Here is a 13276-nt window from a genome sequence, read left to right on the forward strand (position 1 = left end):
CTTTTGGCTATTACCTAGTAAGCAGTGACATTTATTATGGTTTTTAAAAAAACTGTGCTGTGTTTGTATGACTGAGCTAGACCTTAAATACGTCAAGCATAAAGGTTTTCTATAAATAATTGTTATGGAAAAGCAAAAGAATGTTTATAAAAAATTCCCCTCGATACCATTTGTTCTTAACTGAATCGCATTCCAGGTTAAAAAAATATTTAATGTTTCCATTTATTTCATCTTTATATAATAAAGGGAAAATACGAAGGGGGAAAATTATTTAATGTTGCCATTTACGTCAACTTAATAGTAATGTTCAATAAAAACCCGGAACTTTAGAAACAAATTTATCACGCAGCTTATGAATAATTGGTTGGACACATTTGTATCCCTAAAGGGTCTGAAAAATTTTGAAAATGATTTAAAGAATGCTTCCACTCATAAAATAATAAAAAAATTAAATAATTTCTCCTCGCTACCATGAGTATGGAATATTTTCCCTCCTTTAATTTTAAATTAAAGAAAGAACTTTTTAATTAGCATTTATTGCAGATATTTTTGGTATTTTTATCCAAGTGTTACAAACGTTATAAATTTCAAACACTGCGAAGTAGAATGAAAAAGATAAAACATTTATTTACATACTGCGTTTTTGTTTCGATCTATTGCAGCACTGTGTTATTTTGAATTTTTTATATTAATCCTAACAAATTAAAACTATACGCCGACTTAGTAGTAAGCAAAATTTAGTCTCTACGTGCAATTACATCTGTTGAATCTAAGCAGTTTGAAAAAGGGCCACCGTTTCTAAACAGTTAATTCGATCTTCATTACACTTGGCCTGAACTTAAAAATCTACATAGTTATAAGTACTTAGTGTTTAGTTAGCATCCGTTTCGTGTGGTAGATCATTCATAATACTCAAATTAAGCGGGATAAAGTTTGGAAATTGAATTTGTGAATTAAACCGTTCTTAGTCAGCATAACAAGAGTAAATTAATATCACTTTTTGTATGCTACATTAAATACAGGGTTATTCATAATTCCATGAAACATTTTAAATTTTCGTAATCAATAAACTAAGCAACTGATACCAAATCTTATTACTCTAAATCAAAAGTAAAATACTTATTAACAGTCCTCTCTTCTTACAAACACTCAATGTAGCCAGAAAATGATTATGCATTTTAAATCTACAGGGTGTTTCATAGATCAAGGGACAAACTTGGAAGGTTGGTGGAGCGTACTAAAACATTTTTATAGGAATGAAGGTCTAAAGTGACGGGTTAAGACAGAAACGCAAAAAAAAAAACGGCACGAGAAGAAAATGTGTTTATGTACAAAATCAACGCAAAGTGCTTCTTTGTAGCAATCTAGTATTCACAATAAATGTTCAAAATTGCGACCACCAGCACTAATACACTGACTACCAATAAGTATTTGGACACCTATGCAAATGACGATATCTTCGGTCCTAAGGTACGTCACGGACTTCGCCGGTATATATCGTGTAGGAAACAGCATCGGCTTTAGTCGCATGCAAGGTGCCTCGAAGTTTGGAGCTCTCTGATTTCGAGAAAGGTATAATTATCGGGTATCACAAATGTAGCCTTAAAAGACATATCTAGCGATCTGAAAAACCCAAAATCGACAGTGGCCTATGTGATTAAGAAGTGGAAGGTGAGCGGTGATTGTCGGAATGTGTCCCGAGTCGGCAGACCAACGAAACTGGGACATAGAGACCGACGAGTGCTGTCCACAGAAATTCGGAAGAACCGCACCCAACCGATGGCCCTCATCCGCAAGGAGTTTCAACAGGCGTCCGGAAGTATTGTTTCAATGAACACCATCCGTAAGGAAGCACAGCTGCTTGGTTTTCATGGTCGTGCTGCTGCCCATATGCCTTTGATGACAAAGTCCAACCGCGCTGCTCGGTTAATGTGGTGCAAAGCACATCGAAATCGGACCGTAGATCAGTGGAAACGGGTTCTTTGGAGTGACGAAACAAGGTTCACTCTTTACCGTTTGGATGGCAGGGTCTGGGTCTGGCGTATACCTGGAGAACGTCTCCTGCCAGAATGCATTGTGCCAACAGTCAAGTTCGGCGGAGGTGGAATTATAGTCTGGGGGTGTTTCTCCTGGTATGGGCTGGGACGTTTGGTCCCCATTCATGGTAAGCTCAACTCCGATGCCTACTGCACTATTTTGTATGACAATGTGCTTCCCACGTTGTGGCAGTTTTACGGGTTGGACCCCTGTTACTTTCAGGACGACAATGCCAGTTGTCATGTTTCGACGTTAACCAAGGCTTGGTATGGTGCCAATGGAGTTCATCGAATGGACTTGCCTGCCCAGAATCCAGACTCGAACCCTATCGAGAACCACTGGAACGAGTTGCATCCCCGAATTCAGGGGTGCACTACCCGTGCAAAATCGATGAAGGAACTTCTATGTCTTCTCCAAGCCGAGTGGAAGAAAATAACCACTAGCTGTCATACAAAGACTTGTGGAAAGTATGCCCCGGAGGGTTCACGCTATAATTACCTCTCGTGGAGGCTCTACCAACTATTGATTTTGAATAAAGTTAGTTTTTCTTTTCTATCACAGGTGTCCAAATACTTATTGGTAGTCAGTGTACATGCTTGGTAACATCGCAGAAGGGATTGACGAACATTTTTAAAAACGACAGGCATTTCGAACACGCTTGCAGCCGCAATGGATAGTCGTGCAACGTGGTCCTCCAGTGAGTCAACGGGAATCTCGTAAATGATGCTCTTCAGATGGCCCCATAAAAACTCCAAGCTGGATAAATCTGGTGAACGGGGTGGCTATCGAACGGGTCCACCACGGCCAATCCATCGGGTCGGAAATGTCCCATCCAGGTAATTGCGGACCCGCACGTGGTTATGGGCTGGTGCATCATCATGCTGGAACCACATGCGATCACGAACCACAGCCGGAACCTCCTGCAGCAATTCCGGTAGCACCTCTTGCGGAAAAATATGATAACATAAGCCATTTGTACGTGCAGGTATTGAGTAGGGTACGGGCCTATGAGGTAGTCGTTAACAATATCCGCCCACACATTCACGAAGAAGCGGGTTTGGAATGCATGTGGATTATGAGTTGCCCACACGTACATGTTGTGGCTATTGAAGATGCCGTCCTGTGAGAAAGCTGCCTCGTCCGTGAATAGCACACCCGATGGTAAATCCGTCTGCGCCGCACACTGCTGCAAGAACCAATGACAGAAATGAACTCGAAGAGGGTAATCTGTCTCTTGCAAGGCTTGGACTCTCTGCAAATGGTATGGGTGCAAACCATTTTCATGCAATACTCTCCAAACGGTGGAATGACTCAGCTGCAGTCGGCGATCAATAGCTCTTGTACTTGTCTGAGGTGATTCAAGATGCATTCTTCAATGCGAGGTTGTCGTGCACTTCTTCTTCCACTGCTAGTGTCAGAGGGGGTTTCAAATGACCTGTTTTCACACAGAGACCGATGCAACCTCTCGAACATTGTGTGCTTCGGCATACGCCTTTTCAGAAACCGTTCCTGGTACAACCGTAGCGCTGCTCTGCCGTTCCCATTAGCAGCATCATACATGAGATGCAAGCCAGCTTTTTCCCTGTACGTAAACTCGCCCGTCACGCTCGACATCAGAGTTGCGAACAATCCTCTGATGCATCGGATCGTGGTTTGTCCGGCTCACTACTGCCCTCTACCGCTGCACTGCCGGCCAATCACAGCTGTAGTTCCTATTACTGTTAGTGTTCCCTTTTTTTGAACATTTATTGTGAATACTGTATTGCTGCAAAGAAGCAATTGCGTTGATTTTGTACATAAACACATTTGGAAGACTGACTGATGTCCAGATCACGACAACAGAAATCATTACTAAGACAATTTGCCAGAGTATCTCAGTCAAAACCTGTCATGAAGACAAAGACCTTTTGCGAAAATATCTCAGTCAAACTTTGGCACGAAGACAAAGAGCATTTGCGACAGTACTTCAAACAAATGTTGCCACGAAGAGTATTTGCGAAAGAATTTAATCAAGATATTTCACAAAGACCGTTAGCAAGACCAAATTGTCCAAGAAGACAAAGACTATTTTCGAGTGTATCTCAATCGAAATTTACCCCGAAACAAAGTCCTTTTGCAAGAGTATCTCAATCAAATTTTCTCGCAAAGACAGATTAGTATGAAAAAGCGGAGAAAAACGCTCATCAAGATGAAATAGACCAAAAGAATAGTAAATACTTGAAAAGAGCTTTCTAAGTATAGCAAGAAACTGAAAGCACTTGATTGAGTAATTTTTCTCTCATTTGGAGTGAAATAGATGCTAAACTAACATAGACAGTTTCGAGAAATGCAAATAAGCATGTTTCGAGAAAATTAATTTATTTCGAGAAAAACAAAACAAAAACAATAGATGAAATATGAAACATATATCCTTTATAATTCAATCCCAACGCGAATTAAGAAAGTAACATTTAGTGAATCAAATAGATATTACTGCACAGCCTACAAATACTACCAGCGTGACAAAAGAAGTAATAGAAATGGAAATCGGGCGCACTTTGTCATCGAGGAAGGACACATATTCAGTTTTATTTCTATATTTTTGACTTTCCACTCATACCACATTATTTGTAAAAAAACTTGATACCAGTTATATTCAGTTAAATCTAAAAATTTTGATTAGTATAAAGGAAAATCCGCCTATGACGTTAAGAACAGAAAGATTGGGAATGAATTCACTGTTCAACCTAAGAAAAACTTTGATTGAAAAAAATTAAATTACTTAATAATAAAGAAAGAAGGAATAAAAATTTTAAAGTGTAGTAAATATATACTTTACGAAGTTTACAAATAATGTTCGAAAATTAAACCTAAAAATAATACATTATGTACTATAAACATAAATTTTAATAAGCAATTTAGCACTGAAAACTTTCATGTTGAAAATATGAAGCAAAAAGTTTTTAAAGTGGAATGAATTTGAATTACTTTGTCTAAGGCTTAAGATTTATTTGCTGTAACGGAATTAGTGTTTTATATACAAAGAATCTATGTAATGTTAAATGATGATGTTCCCCCATATGACTTAAGATCGTGCATTATTCGCTACATAGTGAAAATAAAGTCATCTGTTACAAAATGTCAGAAAAAAAATGTTCATGATATTATAATCGTTAGGTAATAAATACTTTACTTATGTTTAATTCAATATAAATTGACTTTTTAATATCTGAAAACATGTTATTGTTTATTAATATTGTTACGAAATGTCCAAGCGCGGTATGATAGCTTCCCCGCAAAGCAGGTTTAGGGTTGCCATACATGAAAGGCAAAGTTGCCACATTTGGCGAGAAATCGCCCATTTGGCGATATTCGACTTACTGGCGAATTCTTACTGGTTTAGCCCAGAATGTTCTCGAACACAAGCCAAAAGCTATGTAAACCCTGCTGGTATGCAGTGAGTCAGTTAGTGTCTCGAGTAGCGAGTTAGTTAGTCCGTGCGGAGACCTTAGAGTTGATAGTCAGTCAGTGAGTGTCGAGTTGGTCGTCGAGTGCACCGAAAGAGTCTCTTAGTGTATCGCGGTTAGTGCATGATCGAGAGAGTGTGTTGAGCTCCGAGAACGACTGAATCGAGGAGTCGGGAGCTGTACTCTTGTGTGTGGTCGAGTGCATCGCGAGTTGTAGCGTGGAGAGACTCGAGAGTACGTGGAGTTCCGAGAACGACCGAGCAGAGTCCGGAGCTGTACTCTGGTGCTTGCCGTTAAGCTGTCTTTACCGTCATAGCCTGCACATAGCCTGAAGGCTGTGTCGCTGATTGTTACAGCGTGTCTATAGTAGTCCTTCAACGACTGTAAAACGTGATTTTGGAGCTATCTTGAATAATAATGGCCAATAAAGTGTTTTTCGATACTTTATCAAGTAGTGCCGTCGCTATTCACTCCAAATCCGCACGAAACCGTACGTAAGAACGTCAAGAGGAAGAAAATAACGTAACAATATCCATAGCACTATATTTTCTAAAACTTTAAGAGATTTTTATGTCAGCCAATTATAAATTAATGTGCAATAGTTTGTAATCAATGCGGCATAATAACTACTTAGAATAGGTTTTGCCAGCCCAAGAGCCATAATCTTCGATTTCAATTTTTTTTTAACCTTTTCAGTGCAATGTAAAAATCATCAGGGCTTCTTATTTCATTACGTACTCCTCAAGAGTTCTTATTTTCATCTGACCTGGGTAACTAATTATACATATAAAATATAAATTATTCCTCGTAACATCTATCTTAAATTTTCAAAGTAATTTCAAACTTTTTCTTTGTCGTGACATTTAAATTACATGCTTTAAAAATAAACTTTTTCTTCTCCAGACCCATAAAATGGAAAGTATTTCTTCCCAAAGCGTGTAATTGGATATGGAAATTTGCGTGTAAAAGTGTCTTCCTTTATTTCGCAAAAGGAGAAATTGTGTTGAAGTAGTTCGTTTCTCTAACCTATTTTTAGCTCGTTAAAACTCACACTATGAGAAAATATTTAAACGCGTGACGCACAGCGGAGGCAAACATTCCGAGGCTTATCTGCAGATTTAAACTTTCCAATTACTGTAAGAAACATAGTCTATAAGGAGAAAAGTCTTAAAATACCTGAAGGAAAATCCCTGTCTTTCTGCTCATTGTCCCAAATTTTCCGCGTGGTCGACTTCAGCTGCCGTCTCCCATCATGCATTGCGGTTAACTCGCGTCGTTGCCATGGCAACTCCTGTTTCCGTTTGCGTTGTCAGTTCTTATACTACGATATTTATTTCTAACTTGGAGCTGGTTTCCAAAACGAGATCGTTTGTCTTCCGAAGTTCAGGGAAATTTTTAAAGATCTTGGGAATATGACGCCATTACTGCAATCGTTTGGAAGATCGTTGGACTTTTTACTATCAAATCACTCTACAGAAATCGTTAAAAAGTAATCTCGATATTATTTTGATGTGTTTGTTCACAAAAAAGCATTTTTGATATACCAAACTGCTTCCAAAAACAACAGTAGAGAGTTTTTATGGAATACTTCTAAAACGATTTTTAAAAAAGTGAAGTGCAGTCTATTTAGAAAATGCTGCACAAAATGAAACTAAACAAAGAAATGCATTCTATCTAGTAACTATCCATATTCTATCAAGTCTGAATAACTAAAGAAATTCAGCAGTACCAGAGTTTAAATAACTCAGCTTAATTTAGCTGATAACATGTAAGATCTATATGCAAGCAGCAAATTCCTTCTATTTTTATTTATAATTACCTAGAAAGCTCCGATTATCTGACATAAGGAATACTATTTTATATTAAAAAGACTGCCCAGCGTACCTCTGTTCTATCCAAAGTTCAATACTTTTTTTCATTGTCCTATAATCTGTTTCGAATATTTTTTTAATGTGTTAATTTTTATGTTAACTTATAGAATCCAGGGAAAAAACTAAACGTTTTTGATGGCTCAGTGATATATATCTCTTAGATTGTGTTTGATTACTCTCATTTTCGAAAACTTTACTTCTAAACGTAATCATTGATCAGCTGAAGACGTCCACGCCACACATATGTTTCTTTTCGCCCTTCATTTTTCTTAGCCATTTTTTTCTCTTCACCTGTTTGAATAATATTAACTAAGACGATGATGTCACTACACTGAAAATTAAAGTTAAACAGTAAATAAGAACTTTCTTTCTTTCTACCAACGGTGGGGCAGCCGATCCGCTGGGGCAGTTAGCACATCGGCCAAGTGGCCCCGCTAAATTTGCGACGAACGTCTCTGGATTGCAGCCTCCCCAAGCCTATGTTTGGCAAATGAGGAAGTAAAATTTTTCGTTTCAAAAGTCCACAAAACACTGGTGAGTTTCTTGCAAGACGAATGCTTTAACAAGTGCTGGGGGTGAAAAAGAGCGCTGGACGAGTCAGTGGTTCAGGGATGGAAGAAGGGTGTAATGCGGGTAACAATTTCAGTGTCCACATGTAGACAACTGGAGATGGATAGATACAACTTAAATACTGTTAATTCGCTTCCACAATGATCATTACAGTTAATGAGTTCTTGCCTTATCTGATGGATGATTTTCCCAAAAAGTGAACATAAAAACTGAATGGATTGGCAAGCCAGGTTACTGAACCTGAACTCTATGTTTGGAACGCTTTTGGGAGAATATTTACAACTTGCAGTCCCCTCTCAGAATCCTCCAAGACCTGAAACCAACGTTGCTGTAGAAGTGGGACCGAGTACGACAGAGACTCATAAGTTGTCTCATTTCTAGTGTGAAGTCCCGTTTGAGAGTTCTATGACTATTAGAGAACTCCTATTAGCCTTCTTTCTTGTTCCATCTTTCAACATTTGTTTTAGATCTTCTTGCACCGATGAGTCTTACACACAGTCATGTGCCTGTTCTAAGAATATTGCGGAGTATGTTTTTGGTATTATATCAAATTGCATCCATATCAAATTTCATTAAAATTCGTCAATCAGTTCTGGAAATAATCTAAAAAATGTGAAAATTATCTGAATTTTGATTACTAGTGTAAAATATTATAGCTCTCATTAATGTACATATATTTTCTACGTAAAATGCTAAAAATACTTGGAAGCAATAATCATTGTGCATTTTATTCCTGAGATTTGCAATGTACCAAACTGTTCTTGAATAGTAAATAGTATATTCAAGAAAGATCCAGTATATTTATGCCTCCTCCATCGAAAAAATAAATTTCCCGTAAAAACGTTCCAAACTATGCGTTATGGTAACATTGCGCCTACTTAACTATTGCTTACAAATAAATTGTAAAACGCATAGTTATCGCTCTTCAATAATGAAATGTAGTAACCTTATCGACTGAATTGTCCAGGTTCAAGCGCACTCATTTCTTGGTGGAAGAGCTGGGAAATCGACAATAAAACGTAAAGATTCACTTTCATCATATGGCTTTCCTGTCTACTTAAATTGGTTAGAAACTTTAATAATTTTATTCTGAATCAATTGTAAAATTAGAGTGCACTTTCAAAGCTTGTGCTCAGAGACTATAAACATGCGATGCAAATTAAATGAAAATTTAGCGCCAAGAAGCAGGTCTCTCTTTTTTTCTCTCATTCTCCATGTAGTTAATACCCCTCTACCCAATTTCGTTTCATAGATTGCTATAAAAGTAATTTTTTGCCTTTGAACCAAGAGCGTTTCATTTCATTAAGAAACAAAGCATAGTCTGAAATTAAAAAATCAGACTTTTTAATGAAAATAATAACGAAACCATACAGATTTTAAAAGTAATGGAACACTTGCCCGTTTCCGGATCAATAAAAAGAGGCTTGAAAAGCTACGCTGAAGAGGAATCAAATAGTTTTGTTTAAAATATTTATTTTATCCCATAGATTACATTTAAAAATACAAACATTTAAATCGCAGTTCTTGGCGAGGTCTGGAATTTTAATAAATTAAATAAATTCTAAATAAATATCTAGAAATTCAGCTTTTGAAACGTACGCACAATCCCTAATCACTAATACTAGCTAAACGTGAAAAGGTAGTCGCAAACCAGTAGATATCACAGGTAGCAAGAAATGCAGAGGAACTACCGTGCCTATTGCAATTGCCAAAATTCTCTCAATCTGTCTCAGATTGCACTCAGCTGACTATTTAAATTCATTTAATTCGCATTTCGGGTCGAGCTTACTGAAGATAATAGGAGTACAGGATATATTTAATATAAAAGCAACGTGTTACTTAAAATAAAATTTACACTTCTCCAAAAAGTATTCTGTATCTTTTCTCAAATTCATTATTAAAATATTCAGAAATAAAATGACATTCTAAAAGCTTTCTTGAGATCGAATTCGTGTAAAACAAAGATTTCTTTCAAAACGTTATTGTTTTATTTCTATAGTTTTATGAAAGTCACGTTTTCTATTTAATGATACCGTTTTAAAAAAAAATACTTTTTAACATTTTAACTAAATGGTAGTTAAAAATTTCTTAAAATTTTAATAACTTCTGATTATGGAGACAGTAATTTATAGAAATTTTTTTGAATAGAAATTTTTCTTAAGCTGTAATTGCCCTTCTTTTGAATTACAGATAGCGATAGCATTCAAGAGACAGATATTCGACCAGGAGGTAACGGAATGGATATGCCTCCAGGAAGCGGATGGCGTTCCTGTGGGCCTCCCGAACGGCAACAGAATACCCTGCTCTATCCTACGCACAAAGCTCTGAGTGCTTCTGCCATTTCTGTGTCGACAGATCCCACTGATTCGGAACAAAGCGGACAAACTAGATGGTTTGCACATAACACAGAAGTCCGGTTTAACTGTATCCGTGGTATCTACGGAGAGAAAACAACGTGGAAAATAGTCTGTGAGAATGGGAACTGGGTGGGAGGAGCCTACAAATGTGGTGAGTATTCAACATCATTTATGAACGAATTATTCTACTTATCGACATTATTTCAATTTAACTTCCAAAGCACTAATTTAATAAACAAGAATAAAATCAAACAAAATAGTTATTAAATTTTAAATATTTATTTTAGCTCATATATTGCATTTAAAAGTACAAACATTTAAATCACAGTTCCTGGCGGGTCTGGAAGCTCATCAAATTAAATATATATAAAACAAATATCTAGAAATTCTGCTTTTGATACGTAAGCAGGATCTCTAAGCTCTAATACTAGCTAAAGCTGAAAAGGTAATCAAAAACCAGTAGCCGTTAGGAAGCAAGAAATGCAGAGGAACTATTATGGCTATTACAATTTCCAAATCTCTCTCTTTCTCAGACTACAATCGCGCTTACTATTTAAATTCATTTAATTCATATTTCTGGTCTAGCTTACTAAAGATAGTAGTAATAGAGGAAAATTTAATATAAAAGTAACGTGTTACTTAAAATAAATCTTACAATTCTCCAAAAAAGTATTCTATATCTTTTCTCAAATTCAGTATTAAAATATTCAGAAAGGAAAGGAAAGGACAAATAGCTTGCTTAAGATCGAATCCTTGTAAAATAAATCAATCAAGATCGAATCCTTTCAAAACTTTCAAATAATTCCGTTTCAGGCATATTTGAAATATTTTGCCGTGTAAAATTAGCAAAGCATTTCATATTGTAAATTATTTTGCTATACAAATATTATATGCGAACATGATATGAAAACTTTCTTGCAAATACTTTCTGTGCAATATATGAAAAGAGTTCAATAAGGAGTGTTAGTAAACATACCATATCTAGTTTCTTAAATTATTACTATCAGCTCTAGGTACACACTTACTCATGCTACCATTCATTTGAAAATCCGTTAGATATTTACTCAAAGCAAGACCAAAACAGAGACCTTCAGTACTGACATTTCGAAGATTGGATGTGGTTCACGCAAACTTCCATTCTCTGCTCATATATTATATTAAATTTCACGTATGAATTACCGCAATTTAAAATGGCTGTTACAAAAATGACAAATGATAGAAAATATCTCGATAAAATAACGAATATTAATTTAACTAGACAAAGCAATTTTAAAACTTTAGTCGAACACAGGTTTAGATTAGCAACTAATTGTAATTAAGCATGCCTGGAATGCAATCGTACAAGCTTTTGATAGAAATTCCCTATACAACATGGATTCTACTTCAGTCATGCCCTTTTTTTTTTTTTTTTTTTTTTTTTTTTTTTTTTTTTTTTTTTTATGCCTTTCGTGGCTCAAGAAACCTTTAGTAATGCTGGAGATTTTTGAAATGCTTTTTAGTAATGCTTGGGAATAATTTCTAAGCCATCTTGTTTATTTGTGAAAATAGAAATTTAAATTTAGAATTTTCATATTCCTCTGTATGCTTATTTTCTGTCTTCGGAAATCATTTCTTCTGACTAAAGCAAGTAACTTTTAAAAACGCAATAAACTGAGATTCTTTCTCACGCAAATGAAGGAAACATAATCCCAAGAAATTCCGACATTTTGCAATTTTTATGAGACTGTGAAATCTTAAAGAGAAGTCGCAAAATTTTCGCAGCAGCTTCGCATACTAGAATTGTAGTTACTGCAGCAAATTAAGTGAAATATTTGTAATTCTTTTGTCGAAATTTTTATTAGGTAGACTTCTTATCGAATATTTCGTCGATGACAAGAATAAATAGCTGATTTCAGATTATCTAAGCAAAATGCAACCAAATTATTTGCAGCAGAATGCAGCCAACTAAAACGCATGCCAAATGTCATTCTTTTTCATTTTAAATATAGGCGAATCTATATGTTTTTCGATGATATATTCTTTAAATCTACTTTCGAAGTTGTACATGAAAAGATGCTCTGCTTCGACAAACCATTCTTTAGAATTTGCAACCAAAACTTATATAATTGATGTGCATATATTCTAATTACAAAGAGAACGGGGACGGATAGAACTGTTATTAGTTATCTTGCCATTTGATATATTTCCTTACATTTTTAAGAAATTAAAAAACGCTTCTATACAGTTTATTATCCGATTGTTTCGTAATATATCTTAGTTAATATATTTATCAAGACATCTTTTCGTAATATATTTTATTTTTGAATGCATTCGAAAGTGATGCTTAGTGCGTTACTTGGTATTTTTGGTCTACCTAAGTACATTTTCAAGATAAATAATTTTCTTGTGCTTTATCAAGACTTACAGAATTCGATAATGATGTAATTCGAAAATTATTCATAGATATAAAATTTAAACCACTTGATTCACATAAAAATATAATTGCAGTTTTAGTGCCTTCTTCGCGTATTTCTTATTAAATCTGTCGTCGTTGACATAGCAAACATTTCTTAGCAATGAAAATAATAAATTTATGCTTTCGGTTCTGTAATCTGGATTATTATTTATTGTTATTACAATATCCTAAATGGAAAAGTAAATGTATCACCTTTTATTTTACCTTAATGACTAATTAATTTTTCATTTTACATTAATGATAGGCGATACTTTAAACCTATCACTTTAAAGTTTTCTGAGCAGAGTTTAAAAATATCCTTGGATCTCCTTTTAATGGACACTGGGTGACATTTAACGTTAACATGCTATTTTCTAAAAGCAATTATATTTAGTTAGATTAGTGAACAATAGTAACACCACTAAAAGGTTTGTTCTTTCATTTGTGATAAAAAATATGTAAATGAATGTCATTTCTATTTTCTTATCCTCAAACAGATTTTTTAAGAGTGGGATTTGTACGCACATTGAAACACGCTATTTAAATAGTTTTTCATACACT

At 35.4% G+C, this 13276-nt stretch overlaps 1 protein-coding gene across 4 annotated transcripts in view; it reads left to right on the forward strand.

Annotated features, from left to right (window-relative positions):
* Positions 1-13276, forward strand: part of Hasp (Hig-anchoring scaffold protein) — an 818047-nt gene that overhangs the window by 752812 nt on the left and 51959 nt on the right. For all 4 annotated transcript variants that reach the window (XM_085816685.1, XM_085816688.1, XM_085816687.1 and 1 more), the window contains one exon: positions 10115-10432. In XM_085816685.1, the coding sequence (XP_085672811.1) occupies positions 10115-10432 (318 nt within the window). The remainder of the gene's footprint in view (positions 1-10114; positions 10433-13276) is intronic.

This window comes from Stegodyphus dumicola, chromosome 5, assembly GCF_044657685.1.
Source record: "Stegodyphus dumicola isolate Sdum_Otavi_A_Nest chromosome 5, ASM4465768v1".
In the NCBI taxonomy this organism is placed as follows: Eukaryota; Metazoa; Arthropoda; class Arachnida; order Araneae; family Eresidae; genus Stegodyphus; species Stegodyphus dumicola.